This window comes from Rana temporaria, chromosome 4, assembly GCF_905171775.1.
Source record: "Rana temporaria chromosome 4, aRanTem1.1, whole genome shotgun sequence".
NCBI classification, from domain to species: domain Eukaryota; kingdom Metazoa; phylum Chordata; class Amphibia; order Anura; family Ranidae; genus Rana; species Rana temporaria.
Window position 1 is genome coordinate 365,486,281 of NC_053492.1, and position 26,795 is coordinate 365,513,075.

The following is a 26,795-nucleotide window of genomic DNA, read 5'->3' on the forward strand; positions in this document are numbered from 1 at the left end:
AATACAATTTAAATTTCCATTGGCCACCCAGACCCTTAAAACACAGATGTCAAAGCAAAACAAAATGCCTAACCTTTACAGCTTAGCCACATGCAGAGCGATGAGCAGGCCCTTAAGATTGCTCTGAAAGAAGATATTCACCCGAGGGCAGTGCTACCTCCCATACAATGATAAAGATTGAGCTGATAGGTAATAAACTGCAAGGTAATCAAAACGCAACCATGTCTGTCTTTATATATCACTGCCATGCCCTTGTGCATTGACTTGTGTGAAGTGATGGATGGCAATGGGTCTGCATGGTGAGTGTCAGGAGCTAAACAGACAGTGTTTATGTGGTTACTACCGTTCATAAATCCAACTCAGACAGTTTACTCAGACATGAAGTAGCCTGTGCGGGTTGCGGGAGGTGGATTCTGGAGCGAATAGTCTCAAACAGCTTTAGTTCTAAAAAAGAATTCTGGAATACTTAATTCATCAATCTACAATATTATGTTATACTAAAAGTGGCATACAGAATAATATCACATGTGATAACATTGTTTGATTAATCAAAAAGGAAAACATTTCAGGAATTATTACATCTGGAATTCTTCCAGTTTGATTTCAACGGAAATGTCTATTGTGAGAGGCACAGAGCCTGCCTTTGTTGACTTCTTCTAGAAATGCTAGTTATCTGGCCGATATGCTGAGCATGTGTGCAAATAAGGGCTTTACGCCGATGCTTCTGATCTGCATATTCTCCGAAAAAACTGCCAGCCAACTGGCCTTGGTTGTCAGTGGCAGCCGTCACATTGCTCTTGTGATATAGGCACTGTTTCATAAAGCTTATTAAAGCAAAATACAGGCATTTAGATAACTTTACTTTTTTTTTTCCTCTTCATTTGCTTCCAAAAAGAAGTAGGTACAGCATTATACACAGTGTGACAGGAAGTCAGGTAAATCTGTGGGTGTTGTCACAGATGGGACATACATTTCTGCCTTGTTTAGACAATACACCAATTGTTATTAGGCGTCTGCTGCAAATGTAGCCAGGAAAGGTTTGAGGGCGTTGGAAGACTTCAGCTGTTCAGAATGAGGCAATTAAGGCCTCTATAAGTAATCCAGAGGATTACCACTGAATTGCTGCATCCTGAGGCTTTGTGAGAAAGAAGAGCAGAGTACTGAAAGTCTTCTGAGGAGGTGAGGAGAGGATTGATTTTTCTGTGTGATAAAAATCAAAAGACTATTGTTTTCCTGCTGTATGACCAGCAGTGTCTGCCCACCACTAGGTGTGGAAGGTAGATGCCCCAAGTGGCCAGGGTTTGTTTTATGTTTGATTTTGTTTATGCTGTTTGGATGCTTGCACTTGTTTCCAGCAAGATGGAAGAATAAACCAAAATCTTTGTTTCCAACCGTCTTCGACTGCCTGTCTGTATAAATTCAGTGTGTAGTGAACCCATCCAGGGGATCACACACCCCGCTACCGAGCTAACCCCTTACAACAGGTACATCTATATATCACATACAATCTTTACTTTAGATACACTTGTTTCCTACCTCCAGGAAACCCCCTGTCGTGTGTTTTGTTCACTATTTACATTTCCTGTATATCCTATTATAGCCATACCATTTCAACCCACCCCTTTCCCTTAACCAGGATAAGTTCCTGGTTGTCCTCCCACCCTCCCCATTTAGTTTTAAAAAAAAATTCTCTCTCTCTCTCCCCCCCCCCCCCCCACTCCTCTCCAAAGGTAGTTATTATCTACTAAGGATTTTGCTCCCTATACCTAATATATGGGGTCCATAACTTCCGATATTTCTCCTCCTGTTCTCTCATTCCCATAGTAAGGTTTTTCATCTGCTGAATCTATGTTACACTACCTAGCCATGGTTGTCTTGTTGGAGATGCCGTGCTCTTCCAAATGACTGGGATACAGGCCTTTGCTGCCGTAAGTAGATGCCCAAGCAGAGAGTTTTTATATTTTTTCATAGATAATGGAAAGTTATTTAGCAGAAATTCTGCCGGGTTTTCTCCCAAAGTCACTGCAGTGATTTCTTTAACTGTATTAGATACCATTTTCCAAAATTCTTTCCATTTTAGACATCCCCAAAATATGTGTATCATGGTGCCCTCCGCCTCCAGGCATCGCCAGCACCGATCTGACACTTGTGGAAATATCCGCTTTAGTAATACTGGGGTTCTGTACCACCTAGTCAGAATTTTATATCCTCCTTCCTGATATCTGGTGGCTAGTGACGCCTTATGTGTAAACATAAAGATTTTAATTTTCTGGGCCTCCGAGAGTATGATCCCCAAATCTCTTTCGCTTGTATGAAGGCTAGTTCTTGTGGGGCTTCTGACTCCACTAGCAAACTATGCATGCATGACAGTCCATGTCTCATTGGTTCTCCCTTTAAGCATAGTTCCTCAAATTTCAGTAACCTGCAAATCATTTCCCCTTGCGGTTTCATTGATCGGATAGCGGCTTTCAGTTGTATTCGTCTCATTGGGTCTAGTTCTCTCTCATACGCATTTTCGATTTCCCCGTTAGTCATTACTTGGTTGTCTATCGAAAAATGTATTACCCTACTGATTCCCTGACGTCTTAAGTTATTAAAATGCTGGTCTGTTGGGCTCAAACCTCGGGTTGCCCAAAACCGAGATCATAGGACTGGGATATGTCAACATTTTAGTTTTCCTGAATATCCTTTTTATCGCTCGAAGTGTGGCGCCCATTGTGGGATGTTGCTTCACCCCTTGTGGTATGTCCACATCAGAAAGCCATGCCATTATTATGTATCCAGGGATTGTCCTTCTGCTTTGCACATCAGTCTACAACCCGTGTTAAATGAGAAGCATCATGATAGCCCATCGGATCTGGAAATCCTACTTCTCCTCTCTCTTTCGGTAGGGTCAATATGTCCCTACGTACTCTCGCTGGTTTTCCTGTCCAGATATACTTTGCAAATCTGAATCTCAGATCTCTCAGGAACCCTAGGGGGAGTTTTACAGGCAAGGTCTGAAACAGATAGAGCAGTCTCGGCATTACGTTCATTTTAATAATATTGATTCTGCCGAACCATGTAAAAATCCATGCATACTAGCCCATTATGTTTTTACTTTGCAGAGGAACAAAGAGGAAGTAAAACCCATCAGGGTTTACTTCCTCTTTAAACCTTGCCACCGAGCGTATGCACATATGCGGCCTCGACTTTAAGGGGTTATACCGGGATGATGCCCGCAGCTGCAGGCATCATCCCGGTATCTTTTTTTTAAGAGCGGCCGATCAACATTCCAGGGATAACAACCAATGCGGCTAAAAGCCGCTCAGTTGTTATCCTAGAGGAGCGGGAAGGGGCATGCCGCCTCTGCCACTCTTACCGGGCTTCCCGTCCCACCGGGAGACCCAATCTACGATCAGCCACCTCCAGCGCCCAGCAACAGACTGGAACAAAGCCCTAAATGGCTTTGATGTAGTCTATTCAATGTAAACACAGAAGCAACGTCACAACGTCACTTCTGGTTCACTCGGTTGCCAATGGCGCCTGATTTAAAAAAAGACAGTATTCAGAATTGCCGTTTTCGGCGATCTGAATACTTTGAAGTGCAAAGGAGGGATCGGTGGTCTTTTACCCCCCTGATCCCTCCATAAAGAGTACCTGTCACCTTACTGTCACAAGGGATGTTTACATTCCTTGTGAGAGCAATAAAAGTGATCACATTTTAATTTATTTTTTAAAAACACAATTTAATATTGTAAAAATAATATAAAAAAAATTTAAAAGCACCCTCATCTCCGCGAGCTCGCGCAGCAAAGAAAACGCATACGGAAGTTGCGCTCACATATGTAAACGGAGTTCAAATCACACAGGAGGTATTTTCGCGATCGTCAGAGTGAGAGCAATAATTCTAGCACTAGATCTCCTCTGTAACTCTAACCTGGTAACCGTAAAACAAAACAAAACAAAAAAAAAAAATTTAAAAGCGTCTCCTATGGAGATTTTTAGGTACCGTAGTTTGTCGCCATTCCACGGGTGCATGCAATTATAAAGCATGACATGTTTGGTACCTATTTACTCGGTGCAACATCATCTTTCACATTATACTAAAAAATTGGGCTAACTTTACTTTTTTTTTATTTTTTTAATTCATGAAAGTTAATTTTCCCAAAAAGTTGCGTTTAACACACCGCTGCACAAATACCATGTGACATAAAATATTGCAACAATCGCCATTTTATTCTCTAGATTCTCTGCTAAAATATATATAATGTTTGGGGGTTCGAAGTAACTTTCTAGCAAAAAATATAGATTTTAACTTGCAAATACTAAATGTCAGAAATAGGCTTAGTCATGAAAGGGTTAATACCCATATGCAGCAACGCTCCTACTGTTCCATAAAACAGAGTATTTAAGACTAATGGAAAAGATTTCCTATATCCTTAGAGACGCTTTCACAACATTTTTAAAAACCTAGAAACGTGTGAACCAATTTTAACTCTTCCTCAACATTTATGGAGGTCCTGTCAAAAATGGACTCTTCACCTGACCACCCAAGATACTCATCCTAATCTTATTAATCTTCTTACCCAACCATCGTAGAGAGCTAATCATACCGGTACGAACTCATACCTCTTTGGAAGAAAAAAAAAAAAATGACTTATTACAAGGAGAATAGACCTAATGAATAATAGTGTGTAATCTTAAGGGCTCTTTCACATGGGCGGCCCGTTCAGGTCCGCCTGCTAGTTTTTTTGGCGGACCTGAATGGGCGCTCCGTGCTCCTCTATGGAGCCACGGATGTCAGCGGTGACATGCCCGCTGACATCCGACCCGCCAAAGTGTGACGGAGGAAAAAAACCTACTTTTCCATCCGTCTAGCGGATCGGATCGGGTGAACACGGACAGACAGCATTCTCCTCTCCCTCTGCTTTTCTCTGATCCCCCTGTAGGGGAGAGCAGAGAAAAGACAGGGCGGTCCCTGCACAGGGTGCGAGGACCACCCTGTCATCCGCCGGCTCAGCGGGGATCAACGGAGCGATCCCCGCTGAGCAAGCGGAGGTTCACGAGGCAGATCATTACTGATCCACCCCGTGTGAAAGGGGCCTAACAGTGTCCATAATTCTCCTCTCCCTCTGCTAAATGCATTAAATTCTCTGAACGAACCCTCTAATCCCCCCGATTCTTCTCCATTTCTGAATATAAAAATGGCAACAGATTACCGTATTTTTAAGCAAATAACAAAATAATGGGGGAAATCACGGGTGCGTGTTACACGCCCTTAGCGTACCTCGAAGGAGGGGGACGAGAGCCGCCTGAATCACCGAGCCGTCATGTCCTGTTTACTCGGCTCTGACATCACACACTCGTCCCGCCTCCGCCACCGACATTGGACTAGTGTTCTGTCAATCACAATAGCTGGTCCAATGGCGATGGCGGAGGCAGGACTGTGTATGTGACTGCCAACTGAGAGCCGAGTACTGTAAACAGAAGATGACAGCTCATGGATTTTGACGGCGCTCGTCCCCCTCCTGATTTCCTGCACTGCATGAGAGAAGGTAAGGCTGCAGATAGGCATCAGGCTGCATTGGATGGGCACAGATCAGGCTGCAGATGGGCACAGAGGCTGCAGATGGGCATCAGGCTGCATTGGATGGCTGCAGATCAGACTGCAGGTGGGCACAGAGGCTGAATTAAGGCTGCAGATGGGCACAGAGGCTGCATTGAAGCTGCAGATGGGCATCAGGCTGCATTCGATGGGCGCAGATCAGGCTGCAGATGGGCACATAGGCTGCATTGAAGCTGCAGATGGGCATCAGGCTGCATTCGATGGGCGCAGACCAGGCTGCAGATGGGCATCAGGCTGCATTGGATGGGCGCAGATCAGGCTGCAGATGGGCACAGAGGCTGCAGATCAGCCTGCAGGTGGGCACAGAGGCTGCATTAAGGCTGCAGATGGGCATCAGGCTGCATTGAGGCTGCAGACACTAATCAGGCTGCATTGATTGGCACTGACCATTATTTTGCTTCAAAGTGATTTATTTGAAAAACATTTTTTTTTACTGAAATTTTCCTCTTAAATTGGGGTGCGTGTTATATATGTAACATAATAGTTTATTGTATCTGTTACTGACCCTGCAACTACACTAAAATATTTTAATAAAAAATGATTGCATTAAAAAATATTGTATTTGTTCTTTTCATCCATTCATTTCCAATGATGTACTGAACAAGTATTAATATTGCCAATTTAATTAAAGCATAAAATTGTTTCTCTCAACTGTCTGAACAAACATTTTGCATGTCGCTCAGCCAAGGTGCAATTGGTTTTCTTTTTAGATCACCACCATTAATGCTACTTTGAAGAGCAAGGTCAACAAAATGATCTAATGTAAAAACTAATGGTGGCACAATGTTAATACAGACGGTGAGTGTTAAAATGTACTGTCAGTGGCGGATAAAGCAAGCACTTCTTCTTTTGCTTTTGAAGTACTGCTGAGAGGAGCTCGTTTCAACAAATCATCCAACAAAGCCTTTCAACAATGCTCAAACAGGAATCAAACAAGCAGAGAGGTGTTATTATTAAATAATGAAGCGACTGTTGCTTGTACCAGTGCTGCATACAAACAGGATGCAGTCTGGAGTGTGTCTTCCAAACTAGGTCATGGTGGGTGAAACGCAAGCAAAAGTTTTATTTATAACCCCTCGAAAAAGTCAATAGGAAATTTCAATGAGGCAGTTTAAAGACCAAATGTCAATAATCTGGAACCAATTAGATCACAGCTTTCTCAAATAAGGTCAGATCATTTCTAACTGGATGTTTTATGGAACTGTACCTATTGATTTTATTGGCCAATTTAAGACTAGGCACCAAATATGAAAATCGTTACATAATTTAGAAATTTCTGTGTCCTTAGTTATGATACCAAACTGATACATACAGTATTGCCGTTATAGATTTTTTAAACAGGACAAGATTTTGTATCTGCGTATTGCTTTTCAAGAACGATTTTGTTTTATATGTATTTTACTGGAAAAAAAAATATATAGAAAAAGATCTTTTGTTTAGAATATGTACAGCACTGTGTAAATTGTCAGAGCTGGTTCACACCAGAACACCATGCAACAAAGGCACCTTTCATGCGTGTTTCCAGCACTGCGTTCAAAATGCACTGCCCTTGCAACCTGCTGCGGGTGCCAATTCAATGTTAAAAAGAGAAGTCCAGCCTGAGCTTTTTAGCTGGGCTTCTTCTCTGGGTCACATGAGTGCAATTCGTTTTGCACTCCTGTGACCCGGTCTGAAGTCCGCTCTCCGCTGACGTCACTGCCATCAGTTGAGGCAGCGCATCATCCCGACTTCCAAGTCTGGATCCACCATTAGCCTTGATTGATGGTAGTCTCAGCCTCTCAGCGAGCCACTGAGATGGCAGCTCCCCACCCTTCCAGGGCTCCGTGCTCCAATGAGCGCGGAAAATTAGAGCAGAAGCGATGCTGACTGACAGTCAGCATCGCTCTGCTCAGGAAGCGGGGAGAACCGAGCCATCACCGCTGCTCGGAGGCTAGGTTCTCAGTGCAGAGACGCCGGGGGACAGATGCAGAATCGGTCTGATGCTGTATCCACCGAGGCAAGTATGACTAGCAAATAAAAAAAAAACACATACCTCTCTTTTACAAGGCATCCCATATGTAGATCAGAAATGTAATGCCTTTGAGGGCACCAGATTACATCTAATGTAGTGCATGCATTACTTTTTGTGCATGCCGATGCAATTTGCTGCCCATTCCAATGAATGAGCTGCCAAATCGCACAGGAATCACATAGGAGAGTGGACCGTGTTCTTGTGTAATTCTGGTGTGAATTGGCCCTCCAGTGCTATATTAATAGAAAACACACAAAACACCTGCGCTTGTGATAAAATACAATATACAAAGAAATAGATGAAAGGAGCTGGTAGAGTTTTCTGGTAAAAACAAGAACAACATAAAATAAATACAGCGCATAAATGTTAAACATAAGTAAAATCCATAACAATGGGAGATGGAAAGTTCATAGAAAAGGATTCAATGGTCACAGATCTGCTAGTCGGTGTCTATATATGGTAGCCTAGCATATACGTAACCACACCCCTGATGAGGAAATGCGTCGGTAGAAGTTTGATTACGTGACGTTGCCACGTCATTTTACGGGTTTCAAACATCCCTGTTCGACACATGGATTGACACATGATTTTACATGCGATTTTAGAGTGTTGCTTGTGAGTATTTTGGATTTTTTTTTAATAATAAATGCTTTGATCAGTAATACTGCGCAATGAGGTGTTCCTTTTGCCTGTCTCCACTACAACTATGATATGAGGTCCTGTTCATGATGGAGTGTGATATAGCCTAAGGGATACGGTTATCAAGAGATCCAATAAACATGGCGATTTGAAGTTGAATACAATGGGCCAGATTCACATAGATCGGCGTAATTTTAAGCAGGCGTAGCGTACCGTAGTTACGCTACGCCGCCGCTACTTTGAGAGACAAGTGCTGTATTCACAAAGCACTTTCGTCTAAAGTTACGGCGGCGTAGCGTAAATGTGTCGGCTTGAGGGCGCGGAATTCAAATGACAAAGATGTGGGCGTGTTTTATGGTAATTCAACTTGACCCCACGTAAATGAGTTTTTTTGGAACGGCGCATGCCGTCCGTGGGGGTATCCCAGTGCGCATGCTCGAAATCACGTCGCAAATAGTCAATGCTTTCGACGTGAACGTAATTTACGCAAAGCCCTAATCGCGAACGTTTTACGCAAACGACGTACACGACGGAAAATTCGACGCTGGCCTGACATCAATACTTAACATTGCGTACGCCTCATAAACCCAGGGGTAACGTTACGCCGGAAAAAAGCCTTACGTAAACAACGTAAAAAAATGCGCCGGCCGGATGTACGTTTGAGGATTGGCGTATCTAGCTAATTTGCATAATCTACGTGGAAAATCAACGTAAGCGCCACCTAGCGGCCAGCGTAAATATGCACCTAAGATCCGATGGCGTACTAAGACGTACGTCAGTCGGATCTAGCCCCCATTCAGGCGTATCTTGTTTTGTGGATACAAAACAAAGATACCCCGGAGCATCCTAGAAGTTATGCGGCGTATCAATAGATACACCAACGTAACTTTTTTGTGGATCTGCCCAAATATAAATGCCTGTTTGGCTGCTTTTGGTTAAGTAGTCCATCATTCGGGGTAAAGTGTGTGTCTTTGCTATTGGTGATGGATTTTTATCCGCACTTGTGTAGATCTACACTCACTGGATTCTTATCTATGAACTTTTAATCTCCCATTGTTATGGACTTTACTTAAGTTTAATATTCAAGCGTCACATTTATTTTATATTAGTGCTATATTAAAATGTATTTATTTTATATTATGGTTTTGACGTGTGATTGTTATTTAAGGAAACAAAACCACTTTAGATGCAAAGAACAATCATTATTGTGCTACTTGTGTATCTATTTCAACAGTAAAGTAATTTACAAATGTAAAAGTATTATGTCCTGGCCTGTGAGCTCCTTCTCACATGGAATGCCACCCATGTACTATTTACTCTTAACTATTATTATTTGTTTCAGATTGTGATAAAAGGAAGACAATATACAACTGTGGTCTCCAAACTGTGGCCCAGGGGATGGATATGGCTTATTTCTTGCCTTCACCTGACCCTCAGGGTACTATTCTTCCCGTTAACACCAACAATTGGGCTCAATTACTTGCCCTATTACTAAAGATGGGGCACGTTTTACTACCACTAATGCCAGGACAATTTCTACTCCTAGTAGCCACAGTCTAAACCCCCCCCCCCCCCCAAAGCCTGAAGGACTATAAAGTGGCGCTTTGTTTAAAAAGTTTGGACACCCTTGATATAACGTATACCAAAATATTTAGGTTTCTTTTTTTTTAATAAGCTAGTTTTATTTCACATGGTTTACAAGTTCTCTCAGTGGCCAATGTCAAGTCAGGTTGCCTCACTATAAGTGGATTTATAACTTTATCATTTTTTTTATTATACATGTACATGGGGGCAGCCAAAATGGTTGCATAGCAGGCAATTGATGCCTATATAGGAAGGTTCCAGTTTCTGTCCATCCTCTTCTCTTACTAATAAGGTTAGTATAAAGTGAGGTACACACTATGAGAAAATTCTAAAATTCCGTATGAGGCACAATTAATTGTTCATATGGCGTTTGTATAGTGGGTACACAACTTCCGACATTCGATTCATGCTTTCCAAAACGGAAATTTCCAAAAGGGACAAAACGCCATAATGTTTCTCATACATGAACAGAACTAATAATTTTTGTTTAATGTATTGTATGTGGTTTTCGTACAAGAAAAAAAAAAATTATACAAAAGACTATGCATGATCAGAAACCATGAACAAAATAAGCCTCTGTCGTACAGCTATTTTCACACAATTAGTACCAACCTTGGTTTCGACCTGCCGTGAAACAGCGAGGAAAACCGGACAATCATCTGTCTGATTTTTTTTATAATGTGTACTAGGCATAACAGACTTACTGCAGTTTCTAATGATGTCAAACTCTCCTAAAGCACCTGGTGGCCCGGGACCACATCTTGTCTAAACTGTAAGTAAAATGATACAGCTCAAAGCAGTATTGTCTATTTATGACGGAAAAAGTTTCGATTTTTTTTTTTGCACAAAATAAAAAAAGTTATATGGTAATACTGCCATGTGAAGCTTTCGATTCATACGATCTGTGATTTGTATTGATTGGCTAAACTGTTGCCAATGAGCCACTGCCTAATTGACACATTTTATAAACCAGTGAATTAAAAGAATCCATATGTGGTATCAAAATATTATACCATTAGCAATCATTCTGTTTTCAGTGTTCCTCATGTGTAACGCTTGCATGTTATGTGCCAATGCTCATCCTGTTACCAGGATCAGCACAGCTACAAGAACCCTATTCTGCACTGGTCCGACATATCGCCTTAAAGCGGATGTAAACCCACTCTCATCCTTTCTAAACTACTGCCATAGTGCTGATCTATAAGGATATACATGCCTCCTGCATGTATCCTTTTTTTTTTTTTGAAAATATTTTTATTGAAGAATTTCAAACACAATACACAGTACATTTAGACAATACAAGACATAGACAGCTCAACGTCTTACAATTCGTCATGAGATGCAGCTGATACATTCGAGAGACAGTAACCCTTGCAGCTAGACATGATATCCAACTGAGGTTCGTATCAACCGACATAGTTAAGGAAGGGGGTGGTGGGGGGGGGGGGGGGGCAGGGGGATGTCACATCAAAAAAGAATGTCTTAGCCAGCAGTCTCCGGCTCCTCCACCCAGACCCGCCATACCTTATCATACTTTTGCGGACATCCGCGATTGGCATATGTGTCTTTATATAAGGGAAGGCTGGTGTTTACCAGGCGCCGCCACTGTACCAGGGATGGGGGTGAGGGTTTTTTCCAATGCATGGCCACATTTTTACGGGCATAAAAGAGCAGTACGCTCACTAGTGTGCGCTTGGCTGAGGTTCGGATAATGTTGTCTACGATGCCCAGGAGGCACACCTCCATAGTCAAGGGTAAGTGAGTCCCAGCAATTTTGTTGGTCAGTTCCAACACAGCCTCCCAATAATGCACCACCTCTGGGCATTTCCAGAAAATATGTGAAAAATCGCCTGGGGAGGCGCCACAACGCCAGCACTCCTGTGAGTGTGTGGGGTTCATTTTATGTAACTTGTGGGGGGTAAAGTATGCCCTATGCACTATTTTGAATTGTACCAGTCTGTCACGAACTGACACCAGCGTGGAGAAGGGAAGGTCCCATATGTCATCCCAGTCGTCTGTGTCTAGTGTGGGAATGTCCGTTTGCCACCTGGCTCGCAGCCCGTCAAGGGGAGGGAGGGACACAAAGAGTAGGAAGGAGTATACGTGCGAGGTGGGCTTCACGCCACAATCAAATCTAAGTGTCCTCTCCAACTCCGACTGGGCCACAATACAGGAGGACAAAGGAAACTGCGCCGAGAAAGCGTGCGATAATTGTAGGTACCTGAAACGATAGTGAGAGGGCAGATTAAATTCTGACGAAAGCTCGGTAAAGGTTTTCAGCATGTTCTGCGAAATAATATGTGATATCAGTTTCACGCCGTACTTTGACCACGCAAGGGGATCCATCAGTCTGTAAAAATGGTCCAATGTAGGGTTTTTCCAGATCGGGGCGTTGGGTGAAATTTCAGTGGGCTTACATTTTTCAATGGCCAGGCCGGTTCGCCACGCCCGCAGGGTGGTGGTCATAGAGGGGGTCAGAGAGTATGGCGCGCGGGGGCCCCTGAAAAGCAAAAGCTGAAGGGCCTCCAACGAGCCAACCACCGAGGCCTCAAGAGCAGTGGAGGTGTTTGTACCATCCGGCTTCAGCCACCAGGCCGCCGTTACCAGCTGGGCGGCAAGGTAGTACTTGTGACAGTCGGGAAATGCCATTCCACCCTGCGTTCGCGGCCTCATTAAGGTAGATAGTTTATACCTCGGAGAAGAGGTCCCCCAGATAAAGGAGGAAAAAAGTCGATTTAATTTAGCAAAAAAGGACTTAGGCACCCACTGCGGCGAATGACGGAAGAGGTAGAGAAGTCTGGGGACTATTTTCATTTTTAGAAGATTCACCCTCCCCCATACCGACAGAGGAAGGTTGCCCCATGCTTTGAATTTGGACTGGGCGTCTACCAAAACAGGGGAAAGATTAAGGGGGATGAAGTCAGAGGCCGAGGTAGAAACCTGTACTCCCAAGTATTTAAACGTGTCTACCCAGCATAGGGGGTTGTCCTGAGGGGAGGTAGATCTGGCAGCCTGGTCTATTGGGAATAGAAGGGATTTGGACCAGTTTACCCTGAGTCCAGTGACCAGGGCGAACGTGTCTAGTACAGAGAGAGGGGCCAGCATCGTTTAGGAAAAGCAACATATCGTCAGCGTATAAGGCCACTCTCTCTTCCAGCAGACCCACCCTGAGTCCCTTAATGTGACAAGATGTACGTAATGCCTCTGCTTCCTGCATGTATCCTTACCTGTCAAATGTCTCCCCTCTGTCTGTTATGAGACCTGAAAAACTGCAGATTCTGTGGGTGGGTCTGTTGTCTGGAGCTTGGTGGGTGGAGCTGTGATGTCAGTAGACTCCCCTCCCACCTCTACACTCCCCTTGTCAACATGCATTTGTTCCTGTGTATTTCTAACACTAAATTCTGCTATGATCATAAACATCCAGTCAAAATCCAGAAAAGTAACCACATGACTTCAGAAAAGGAGTGGTGGTGGGAATTAAAAAAATAATGCCCGTTTCAGGCTAGTGCATGAGATATGTAAATAACCTGCCATTCACAGCCAAGTGGAAGAACGGACAAAAGTTTTCTCCTGTTTGTCTGTTTATCTCACCGAAAAAAGAAAAGAGGATTGCTCAGAGCTGAATTAACTCTTTGTGGCAAGACTGGGCACAGATGACAGGAAATCTTATACTCTACATTGTGATACCATAAGAAAAAAAAATGTTGGATTTACATCCACTTTAAAGAGGAGGTCCAGACCCTCTATTTTTTACAAAAACAAAGACTTTTCATAGATTTTGCAAAACTAGTTTATTTAGCAGATTTAAAACAAAGCTGCAAATGGTCATCATAGTCTTGTAACAGAAAACAGTTGCCAGGACAGAATGCTTTCTTTGTTTTTAGTGGATTTTTTTTTGATTTTTTTTCACCAGCATATATGATTTCATTCATTTCATAAGTGAAAAAAGAAAAGAATCGCGCTAAACCTTGTGACAAGGTTTAGCGCGATTCTTTTCTTTTTTCACTTTTGTTCACTGTTTTATAACGCAGCGTATCGCAGCTTTACAATTTTTGCATCACAGCAATATTTATTTGTCCGTATTTACGGTCCTATTTTATTAGCGCAGTTTACACCACCATTTTTTTCATTCATTTCATAGCATGTTCATCAAACAAAAAAGAGTTGAAATGAAACGCTATGAAAATATATTTAGTGGGGTGTAATAATTGTGTTTTACGAATAAGCGTCTGAAAAAAAAAAAAAAAGGGACACACACCACTTTAATACTTACTGTTTCCAACTGATCCATGAGTTTTGAAAGGAATTTCCTGCACTCTGGACTCTTGCTATCAATCTTCATTCCAGTTTGCATAGCATACAAGCGACCTACAAATGCAACAAGAGAAGGCTAGTTGTTAAAAATCACATGAAAATCTGTTGAAACGCAGTGATTAAATGCAAAATGTCATTTCATGTTAAGGAAGCAAACATATTTTTTGTAAGAACATTTTGAAATAAGCAGCTATTGTAACTGCAGATGATAGAATGATACAGTAAAATAACATAGTGACAGTTCTAGTCCATTATGTCTTGCGTCAACAAACTTTTTAGAACCTAGGCAGCCCTACACAATTACATTTCTTCTGCTATGCTTCCATCATCTAAAATTAATCTGTCCATGATAAAATTCTCAGATCATCCAGCAGCAAATATCTGTTACCTTTCACCCATTTTAACTTTTTTTTTTTACTTACCAGTTTCAGATATGCATTTTGTTTAAAACTCTGCCTCAAACACCACTGGTATTAGGCAAATACCGAGGCATTAGTGGAAAAAACACTTCAGCTCTCACACCTGTGTAACCCCGAGGCCTTGTACTCACGGCAGGACATGTCCGATGAAAACGGTCTGCAGACCGTTTCCATCGGAAATGTCTGGCCGGGGACTGCCCGGGGACTTCTGTACGATGGCTATACACACCATCGAACAGAAGTCCGCGCGTAAACAATACGCGGGGCGTGTCCGCGGTGTCGCCGCGTCGATGACGCGGTGTCGCCGCGACAATGACGCGGCGACGTGGGCGGCCCGCCTTTAAAATGCTTCCACGCATGCGTCGAAGTCATTCGACGCATGTGAGGGATGGCGGGCGGCAGGACATGTACGGTAGGTCTGTACAGACGACCGTACATGTCCGGGCGGACAGGTTTCCAGCGGACTGTTTTAAAGCAATGCCAGGAAACAGTTGTCCGCTGGAAACCTGTCCGATCCGCCCGAAAATGGTCCGCTCGGGCCAACACACGGCCAAACATGTCTGCTTAAACTGGTCTGCGGACCAGTTTCAGCAGACATGTTTGGTCGTGAGAACGGGGCCTTATAGCCAAAAGAAATTTTTATAATTCTGCTGATGGTCTACAGATTCGGCAAACAAGACTTTTTTTGGTAATACTGTCTTGCAAAAAAAATAATGTATTTGCCTTTTTATAGACAATCTATTTCGACCAAGCAAACTTTTTTTTCTATAGTCTTTCCCGCTTTAAATAACAAAAAAAAAAAAGGTAATTTACAAAATATGTTCAAATCAAGGTAAAAAATAAAATAAAAAATAGTTAGGGGAGAAGGGAAAGAAGGATTATTTTCCGGCGTATAAGACGACTTTTTAAACACAAGAAATTCTTCTTAAAAGTCGGGGGTCATCTTATACACCGGTACCTAACATGCAGACTTGCAGGCAGACCGCGGCCATCCATTTTTCAAAAGCCGCGCATCTTCCTCATTCTGTTCCGTGATTCCCAGCAAAGCCTCTGTTCAGTGTTCTGCCTATCACGTCCCTCTCGTCCTCGGTCTCGGACGAGAGGGCATCCATGATAGGCGGAACACTGAACACAGTGTCTCCTGGGAAGCCGAGTGCTCCACCTATCACAGAACAGCACTCGAGGAGGAGACGCGGCTTTTGAAAAATGGAAGGCTGTGGTCTGACTGAGATTATGCATGTTAGGGATAAGGTAAGGGATCGTCAAGGCATGTAATGGTGGCACAGCGAGGCATGTAATGGTGGCACAGCGAGGCATGTAATGGTGGCACAGCGAGGCATGTAATGGTGAGGCATGTAATGGTGGCACAGTGAGGCATGTAATGGTGGCACAGTGAGGCATGTAATGGCACAGAGAGGAGAGGCGAGGCAGGACTAGTGGAAAGGGGGTCGTCTTATACAGCGGGTATATCCCAAAACCAACATTTTAGCTGGAAAATTAGGGGGGTCGTCTTATACGTTGGCAAATACAGTAATAAGGGCTTATTAAAGTTAATGTTTTAATTTGGAACAAATTTAGTAAAAAAAAAAAAAAAAATCCTTAGGGCCCATTCTCTATAGTGCGTTGCAATAAAGCTTATTACGGTGTGCAGTAGCATACATTGTTTTAAGACAGCCTATACATTTTGAATGGGTTGCTGAAAAACCAAAGCCAACAGAAAAAAAACGTACCTGCACCTTTTTTTTTTATAATCATAACGTGCACCAATTTGTTCACATGTGTTCCAGTGTGTTGCAGAATAAATGGCACCGCAATGTAAACCAGGTGCATTATTGTATTTAGCTGTATTATGCGCATTGTCAAAATGCATAGATGTAAAGCCAGCCTTAATGGAAACACCACTTATAATACAAATTCAAAAGAAAATTATCTTATCACATAAACTGCTTCATGAACGGATCTGTTATTTACATGCTTAATGGCTTTTTGTAAGAACGCTAAGCACAATGTAAAAATGCAGCACAGGCATCTGCGATTATATCTGATCACCTGCTTTCAGATTCTCATATATATGCTTCTATTCAACCAAATGTATAGGCGGAGAGGGTCAATGAATGGGAAGCAACTGTCAGGAAGTGCTCCGGAAACTAACAACATAAATTAGTCAAACGTGGCGACAGTTTTCACGTTCCGCAGTGGTCACAAACAGCTCAGCAACTGCAGGAAAACAGTCACTTTCCCTTAAAGATCTATCACCTTCAAAGCCTCCACACCCCTCATTAAAAAATGTCAACAGCTATAAACAGAAAGTCCTTTAACATTCCTTCTCACTTTCAGCATGTGTGAAATATATAGTAACGGTAGCTTAATATATTTTAAATCCACAAACATTTCACCAATGGAAGGGTGCCTGTGAGGAGCATCACTAGACCCATAAATATACCTGCAAACACCTTTATGGTGCCCGGCATCCAGGCCATGGCCAACGTTTTACCACACTTGTCAACTTTACATCCTTTCTCAACAATTCAGTACCTTTTTATGATGCCGCCTACACACAACCGTTTTTAATGTCATGAAAAAAATGAAGTTTTTCTCCACGTGATTCTTGTCAAGCCTGCCTTGCATACACACGATCGTGAAAAAGAAACGCTCGAGCAAAGAGCGGTGACATACAACATGTACGACGGGACTATAAAGGGGAAGTTCCATTCGGATGGTGTCACCCTTTGGGCTGCTTTTGCTGATTTTGTGTTAGTAAAAGTTTGGTGAGAGACGATTCGCGTTTTTCAGTCTTCGTGCTTTTCAGTCTGTTACAGCGTGACAAATGTGCCATCTCCATTACAAACACTAGTTTTACCAGAACGAATGCTCCCATCTCATAACTTGCTTCTGAGAATGCGCGTTTTTTTCCCGTCGTTAAAGCCTACACACGACCGTTTTTCTCGACGTGAAAAACGACGTGAAAAATTTGAGCATGTTCTAAATTTTTATAGCCCATTTTTCACAACGAGAAAAATGCTCTGGAGCCTACACACGGTCGTTTTTAACCACTTAACGTCCTCCACTTTGTGCGGTGATATCTGAAAGATGCCTGCAGCTACAGGCATCATTCAGTCGCTGATTCTCTGCACGATAAGAACGATCAAAGCGGCAGTTCAGCCGCTTGATTGTTCTTATAGGCAGCGGGAGGGGACATCCCCCCCCCTCCCGCCGCTTCTCCGAGCTCTCCCGTGCCATCGGGGGTCCAGAGAGCGAATCGGCCAGCGCTGGCTGGGAAGCATAGAGATGACTGGTGATCAGATGGTCACCAGTCATCTCTATGACCGTCGGAGGCCCGGGCGCGACGTTATGACGTCAGGCCCGGTACCCGGAAGTAAACAAAGCCGCAATCACGGCTGTTGGCATTAGATCAGTGAATTTTTTTTCACAATCTCATGCTTGTAAGCCTGGAGGAGAGATGTGGGGTCAATAAGACATCTCTCCATAAAGAGGACCTGTCACTATTTCCTATTCCAATGCCGCGTACACAGGAGCCTGTGATCGGCTTTTTTTCTCCTCACGCTGTCAGCGCGAGGAGAAAAAAAAACGGTCACCGAACTTTGTTTTCATCACGTGACCGGCCCCTTACTCGGATATTTGATCACCCATTAGTGGGCAGGAAATACCTAAATATCTAATAAAATTGGCTTAGCAGTCCCGAAAGCTGGTCATACACGGAACAAACTTTGGCAGGTTCCCACTTTTTAATCCATGAATGGGCACCCCGATTGTACACACGATGAGCCTGTCAAGTTTTTCTAATAGTGTTATGCTAGCAGGGAAGACTCCCTGCCGACAGTGCACAATAGCGGAAAAGGGTGTCCCTATCAACACTGACTGTGTTAATGGGGAAATTTTGCCATTTTCTTTCCAGCCACCCTTGGTGGAAGGAAATAAAATTGCATAATTAATGGCCTGCCTAATAGCACAATAGCACTTGATAATGAATTCACAATCATAAGTGTGAAGTGCTGGGGGTTAATCATCTACCTGCTTTTATTAATTAGACAACGCTTTTATTACTGGGTAACTAAATGTCATTATATACTAACTGCTAATGATGCTGCAGGCATCACCAGGGTATAACACATTTAAGGCGAGAACACATATTTGCGTTGCGTATGGTTGGCGTGAAGGGGTTAGTTAAAATAATTACAGTGCCATCATCCGCATACAGAAATAGAAGGAACGATGTAATTAAACCGTGTGTTTAATATCACGTTCATGCAAGAGTTATGGAATATTTCCAAATATTACTTTCAACAAGTTAAAAAAAAAGCAAGATGCAAGGAAAAAGCTACACGTTATTTTGTGTTTTACATAGATTTTTTTGCAAACAAAATGCACATTACCTTTTAATTACCATGATTACCATGATCGTCCACAAAGTGTGAGAGGCCATCAAGATTGTTTCTAGTGTTACCATTCACTGACCAAAGTATTTTGCGCAGGAGAAAATTACATTTGTGAAGGGGTTTCAGGCAAAGGGAACCATAACTAATCATAATGAAGGAAGAAATGTGCCAAATAAAATAAGTTCCCTTTAAAGAAGGCTTTGTAGAAAAGGTAAATAACTAATCATATGGAATAAGTCTGTAAGAAGAAAGTGAAATATTTAAATACACATGGAAGGTTAGTAAAACTAGCGACATTTAGACCCGGTTCATAATGGGGCGACACGTCAGGCGGCTTGGCCGCACGACGAGTCGAGTCGCGTCCCATTGAATGCAATGGAACCGTTCTAATAAGAGCGACGCAAGTCGATCCGACTTAGAAAAAGGTTCCTGTACGACTTTGGGGGCGGCTCGGGGCGACCTGCATTGACTTCTATACAGAAGTCGTTTTGCAAATCGCCTCTGAAGTCGTCCTCAGGACGACTTGCAGAGTCGCCCCCGAAGTTGTGCCGCTGCAGTGTGAACCGACTCTCACATTCATGCAATAGAAAAAAAACAACATATAATTGTATTATAATTTCTCTAAGATTTGGAAAGCTTAGTGTATATGTAAAATTAGATAGATAGATAGATAGATAGATAGATAGATAGATAGATAGATAGATAGATACACACACACACACACACACACACAACGTTGTATCCTGGCATAGGCCCAGGCCTAGGGCAGTACTTTGCAGGGGGGGCAGCACGGAAAGAGTCCCCATCTGCTTGCGCTACACCGTTAGTGTATTGCGAGTATTATGGGGCAAACTGGGCTGAGAGGCAAATTAGTCTAGCGCCCCCATAAAGCGGCCGCACGCCTTCCAGTATGCGGGTGGCTGGCATTCTGCAACTGTGGGGGGGGCGCTGCATCTAATTTTGACTGTCCTATCATCCTGGACAGTCACAAACCTTCCTCACTGTGCTATACATTTTCTACTGCACCATTGGCATGGTTATAGCCAGTGTTGCCAACCATCCGTATTTTTACTGACCGTTCGTAAAAACGGGCACTTTTTCCCCCCGTTCGTAAATGTCCGTCGTTGCGGAAATATGCCAGTAAAAACAGACAAAGATCGGTTTGGCTTGGAACTGCGCATGGAGATTGGAGTCCACGGAAAATTTAAAGCATGCTATCCAACATTTGTCAGCAGAAAATTAAACAATTGTCCGATGGAGCATACAAACAGTCGGATTTTCCACCAACAGCCTGTCATCACACAATTCCATTCGAAATAAAAAAGTAGAACTCTAGGCAACACTTTTCATTTTGGCTAGAGTAAGGGAGGGCTATAGCTCCTGTCAGTTTATTTTTTACCATCCCTGTCCCATTGCAGAGATTTCCCTTCACTTCCTGCCCAATAGCCAAACAGGAAGTGAGAGTAAATCTATGCAAATTAAGGGAATACATTGCCCCCCCCACCAGGTCCTCAGAACTAGTGTCCCCACTCGAAAATTTCAGGGCAGGTGAAAGGGGTGTGGCCTTGACAGGAAAAGTGGGTCATATTTAAAATTAGGGGGTGTACGAGTTTAGTCAGGCCTAGGGCAGCACAAAACCTAAATACACTTCTGTGTATAGATATAACTATATATCTATATATAGAATTTTGTAACAGGGCTAGTTGCCATATTTGTTGAACTATACCCAATGCCTCGATTACACAACCAACTATAGCAAAATTCATTAAATTGTGGACCACAGTCCAGACCCAAACCGAGCAATAGTCTTGTCCAGACTGCGGTCCACCATTCAGTGAACCCTGCTATAGTTGATTGGGTAATGGAGGCATTGGGCATAGTTCAACAAATATGGCAGTGCCATCACTGTTCCACATCAAATCCCCAAATACAAAACCCTTACTTTTGCCTCCCAATTTGCTTACTGATGTTGTTATGGTTGCTCTTGGAGGACATGAGATAGAGGGCAGAATTCAGTAATCACCTGCTTGTTTATACAAGTTGGCCAGCTCCCACCCTCTGTCCTGATATGCATCACCTCCCGCCCACCATGAGGATGATGGAGGTGGCCGGGCAGGAGACCAGCGAGAGAGAACACCTAGCTGCTGTGCCTCTGCCCTGGTAGGATTGTGCAGGGAAGAAGGGAGGCTGAATGATGAAAGGGGGACATTGACGTAGAGGAAAGGGGATATGATGGTAAATGGCATTGTGATGTTGTAAAGGGGTACTGAGGACACAGTTGGAATGCTTTAAAGAGGGGGACTGTGATGTGAAAGGGGTTTGTGATGTAAAGGGAAGCCGTGATGTTGTGGGAAGGGTTGTAATGTGGGGGAGGGGCCAAGGATAGTGATTTACAGGGAACCTGCCATGTAAAAGGGGGCTGCCACGTGTTATAGTGCAAAAATGGACCCCCATGAATGATAATTCAAGCACCACTGAACTATAGCCTAATCCTATACTCTGCCACCTTGAATAACAATTACAAGTATCTCATCTATTTCCCTTGCTCCCTGAAATTGTTCTTGATCTCAGGAGACTGCTCAGATTTCAGAGAATTCCTGCCGATTCGACCCCAAATTCTCTTCCACAAGCAGCGGTATCAGCAAGGAGCGTCGATAGTTTTAAAAAAAACTATTGGGGAGCTGCGGTGGCTCAACGCGATTGGCACTGCGCTGACAAGCCATTCACCTCTGCAGCTAGAGGTTCGGATCCCGGTGCCGGCTGCATGTGAATTGAGTTTGGTGGTCTCAGCCCGGCTCCCGGTGGGTGTGCTATGCAAGGTAAGCCTGTGCTTAGTACGCCCACCCCCCTCCCACAAAAACCACCACACCTACACACGCACTCTAAATTGGGTTAACACGCACATTGACCACGCGGTCTCTAAAGAGAGGCGAAGGACTAATGGGGCTGGTTGAGCAGGCTAATCCTCTCACTCCCTTATAGGGAGTCCCTCTGCCCCGTTGGGCTTCAAAGCGGAGCAGGTAGGGCGGGCTGTGTGGGAGGACCCCCTCACACACCCGCCATTGCCACCCGGGGCATGGAGAAAGGTGGCAGATTGCCTCTGGGGGAGGCCTGCCTACTCCCAACTCCTGCAGTCCAGCTCCTCTCTCGAGCACAGGCACAAAATACACTTTAAAAAAAAAGGAAAAAAAAAAAAAAAAAAAAAAAAAAAAAAACTATTGGATGGGTACCTTAATGAAAAACCAAAGCGCTGTGCGTTTATATTAATGCTTAACCACTTGCCGACCGTTGCACGATGATGTACGTCGGCAGAATGGCGCGGCTGCACAAATGGGCGTGCCCATACGTCGCTCCTTCACCGAAGGCTAGCGTGTGTACGCACGCCGCGGGAGCGTCCACCGGTAGCCCGCGATCGTGGCAAGGAGAGGCAGAATAGGGAGGTGCCTGTGTAAACAAGACATAATGACAAATGCCTAATGACAAGACAGGGTTCTACTGCTCCCAGTGATCGGGAACAGTGATCTCTGTCATGTTCCAATAAGCCCATCCCCCCTACAGTTAGAACACACTAAGGGAACACAGTTAACCCCTTGATCACCCCTTAGTGTTTAACCACTTCCCTGCCACTGACACAGTAATCAGGGGCTATTTTTAGCTCCGATTGCTGTATAAATGTCACTGGTCCCAAAAGAGTGTCAAAAGTGTCCGATATGTCCACTGCAATGTCGCAGTTCCGATAAAAATCACCGCCATTACTAATAAAAAAAATGAATAATAAAAAAATGCTTGATAAGGCTCCATGCACACAGGATGTTCAAAAAAGTATTTCTGGGTGTCGGATTGCTGCTTTTCTGCATTTTTTGTAAGGCTACACCAGCTTACATTCAGCTCTGCAATGTCAAAAAACACTGAACGCCAATAAAAGCGTGTTTATGAGCATTTATGTGTGTTTTTCAGCGCTCAGAATTTTTTGTGGTCAGAAAAACTGCTCTTGAACACAATTTTAGGGCGTTCGGAAAACAGCCCATCAAATCCCCTGCTGATAAACAAATTAAAAAACAAAATAAACAAATTAAAAAACTTCCATGTGTGCACGAACACATAAGATAACATGGAGGTGGGGGGGGGGGGGTAAGGTCTAAAAGCCCAATAAAAATCACATAGGCCCCTTTCACACTGGGGCAGCATGTGCGGTGGCGGTATAGCGCCTATATTTTTAGCAGAGCTATATCGTCGGAATTGCCGCGGTATTCGGCTGCTAGCGGTGCGGTATTAACCCCCCGCTAGCGGCCGAAAAAGGGTTAATACCGCGGTGTTTCATTGTTTTCAATGGGAAGGAGCGGTATACACCCCACTCCTCTCACCGCTCCTAAGATGCTGCTTGCAGGAAAAAAAATGTCTCTCGTCAGCGCATCGCCTCAGTGTGAAAGCCCTCAGGCTTTCACATTAAGAATGTTGGGGCAGGAGTATTTCAGGCATTATTTATGCGCTATTTTTAGCGCTAAAACGCCTGAAATACTCCTCAGTGTGAAAGGGGCCATATACTTACTCGAGCGCAAATCTAGGCTGATGACATCCCTGTATGCAAAGGAGAATCACTGAACTTTGATGGGTTAATTAAAAAAAAAAATGGTAGTTTTTAATTAACTATCTCAATATTTTACATTTACAGCTTTCATTACAGACCATTATGTGTGGAAGACAAACATTGAAGGTTTGCCTATATGACGACAATATGCCGTATATACAAGAAAGGACGTGGAACAGACTTTTTTTTATAATGTGTACACACATGAAAGTGGATAAAAGACATACCCCTGGTAAAAGGTGTCAAAATAAATTGCTCTGCTTAGCAACCGCTGTAAACTCACAAAGGCAGTACTGTGTATACACCTGGTGTACATCATGCTTCTAATAGCTGCAATGAAAACCATCCCCAAGGAGGCCTTTAATTAAGATGGATGGCAAGGAAGATATGAGAGCAGAACATTTTATATATCTGCCAAAAAGGGAACATGATACTGACAGTAACAAGAAAGGATCCAGTTCAAACAAGTTTTTAACAAAAGAAGAAAATTTGCTCATTCAAAAAATAAAATACGTGATGTTCCATCTGTGAAACAAGACTACAACTGGAAAAAAACCTCACCCACCTTCATCTATTAAACTCACATTTATTTCAGATGAAGCCACGTGGATGGTGGCGTAACGCGTATTTTTTTTATTTAAATAATGGTGTTTAATAGATGAAGCTGAGTGGGTGAGGTTTATTCCATTTAACACTTGGTACTGCACTATTGGAGGCACTTTATATTTTTGCATGTCGGTCTGGAGTTGCTGCTGATCATCATGAAGGCAACCTTTAACCACTTGCCGCCCGCCCACCGCCAAATGACGGCTGGGCGGTGCGGCTCTCGTTCTGGGTGGATGTCATATGACCGACGCCCAGAACGACCGCTCTTGCGTGCCCACGGGGGCGCAGCGCGGGTCTTTAACCATGTGAACGGCTGTGTCCAATCACAGCCGGTCACATGTAAACGCAAAGATGCCGGAGAAGAGGAGAGGAGAGACGATCAGCGGCATCTCCTCACAGGGGGACAGCTAGGTATGTAATCAGGGTACTGATCATCAGTGCCCAGATTACAATTAAGTGCCACCAGTGCCAGAAATCAGTGCCCACAATTGGCAGCAATCAGTGGCCATTAGTGATGCCAGTCAGTGCTGGCTATATCACTGCTGCCCATCAATGCCCATCACTGCTGTCCATCCCTATCAGTGCCCACAAGTGCAGCATATTCATGCCTCATCAGTGCAGCATATCAGTGAAGGAGAAAAATTACTTATTTACAAAATTTACTGACAAACTAAGAAAAACGTTTTTATTTTTTTCAAAATGTTCTGTTTTTCAGAAGTGATTAAATACCACCAAAAGTAAGCTATATTTGTGTGAAGAAAATTATACAAATTTCACATGGTTACAGTGTAGCATGACCGCGTAATTGTCATTCAAAGTGTGAGATCGCTGAAAGCTGAAAAATGTCCTGGGCAGGAAGGGGGTGTAAGTGCCCTGTATTGAGGTGGTTAAAGGAGAAGAATACGAGGTGCAAAGTGTGTTTGATCCCTGCAGGGCCTTGGTGGGAACCATTAATGATCAGTGTGGATCCTTTTTTCCTGATGGGAATTATCATTAGTTGTGAGCGAATTTGACCCTTTCAGGGTCTAAGGCTACTTTGAGAGGAGGCCGACTTCGTCGCTACGGGAGATCTCTCCGCTGAGCCGGCGGATGACAAGTCCCTCTCTGCTCACTGAGGGGGGAGGGCTTGTGCAGCGCAGCTGTCTCCTATGGAGAGATCTGATAAAAACGGACAGCATGTCGGTTTTCATCAGATCTCACCCGATCCAATTCCGTCATGGACGGATGGGGACGTATCGCTCTATTTTGGCGGATCGGATCGGGTCGGATCAGATGTCAGATGACATGTCTCCGATGACATCCGACGCTTCATAGGATTGCATAGATCGGCCGTTCAGGTCCGCTGACAAAACTGACAGGCGGACCTAAACGGGGGCCTTAGTGAGAGGTGAGCAGCCATTTCACCTGGTGAAGGGAGCACTAGTTACAGATCGTTGGTTTATCCGAGAAGCACTAATTTTCTCACAGTGGAATTTAAAGCACACTCTATATAAGATTTTGTGTTCCAATTAACTTTCATATACATATGATATTGGAGTTTTATTTTTTTCAGCAAATGTGTTTATTGCACATTAATAATCGGATTACATTTTTTTTAACTTGAGAAAGCACTTTTTTGCTCAAAGTGCAATTTGAAATACATTCTATATTAGAAGATTTCAATATACTTTTTTATACATTTACTATTGGATTGTATATTTATTCAGCACAGGCGTTTATTGCAAATTATTAGATTACGTATTATTTGTCAGATTGTAGCAACCCTATCACATGTTTTAGATATTCATTCATTGATGTTTTGTGATAACATCCTGGTGATAGCAGCAGCTAAAATTATTGCACATTGTTTATGTCACACAGTTTAGGTGTTTATTGGTACTTTTATATTCACACACCACTAGGTGGCAGTGCACAACTACCACATATCTTATGTGATGATGTTTAATTCAGAAAAAGCCTTAGGACCCTTTCACACCACCGCGACCTCAAATGTGCACGATTTTTAGGGAATGCCTGTGTAACTCGCATCAAAGTCAGACCAAAAGTAGTGCAGGGACTACTTTGAAGTCTCACTAATATGAATGGTTGTAATTGGAAATCATGGGGAACGACTTGTCATGCGACTCTGCAGACTGAAGTGGCAGGACAAGTCGTACAAGTGTTAAAGGGGTCTACGGCTGGGTTCACACTCTTATGACATATGCTCAGAGTTTGGGAGCACATGTCGCCTTACAAGTATAAATCAATGATTCCTTATGAGAGCCGTCTTAACTGGTCCGATACAAGTCGTTGCGACTTTGAAAAAGGTTCTGCCACTACTTTGGTCCTACTTCAGTCTATTGAATATCATTGAAGTCGGATCAAAGTCGGATCCTTGTCCCAACGATCTGATTTGTGACATCCGACATGGTGATAACAGAAACAGTAAAAATTATTTATGTTACACTGGGATTGCTTTGATTGGTCAAAGGACAAGTCAGACCATCTCAAAGTTGGAGCAAAATCTTATCTTGTTCATTTAAGTTGGATGGAAGTAGGACAGAAGTAGGACCGCTGTAGCAGGGCAAAGTAGGATGACAGTCGTAGAACAGTCATGTCGTACCAGTGTAAACCCAGTCTAAAGGTTTAG

At 43.3% G+C, this 26,795-nt stretch overlaps 1 protein-coding gene across 1 annotated transcript in view; it reads right to left on the reverse strand.

Annotated features, from left to right (window-relative positions):
- Nucleotides 1-26,795, reverse strand: part of VTA1 (vesicle trafficking 1) — a 281,215-nt gene that overhangs the window by 200,645 nt on the left and 53,775 nt on the right. The window contains exon 2 of the mRNA XM_040350905.1: nt 14,116-14,210. Within this exon, the coding sequence (XP_040206839.1) occupies nt 14,116-14,210 (95 nt within the window). The remainder of the gene's footprint in view (nt 1-14,115; nt 14,211-26,795) is intronic.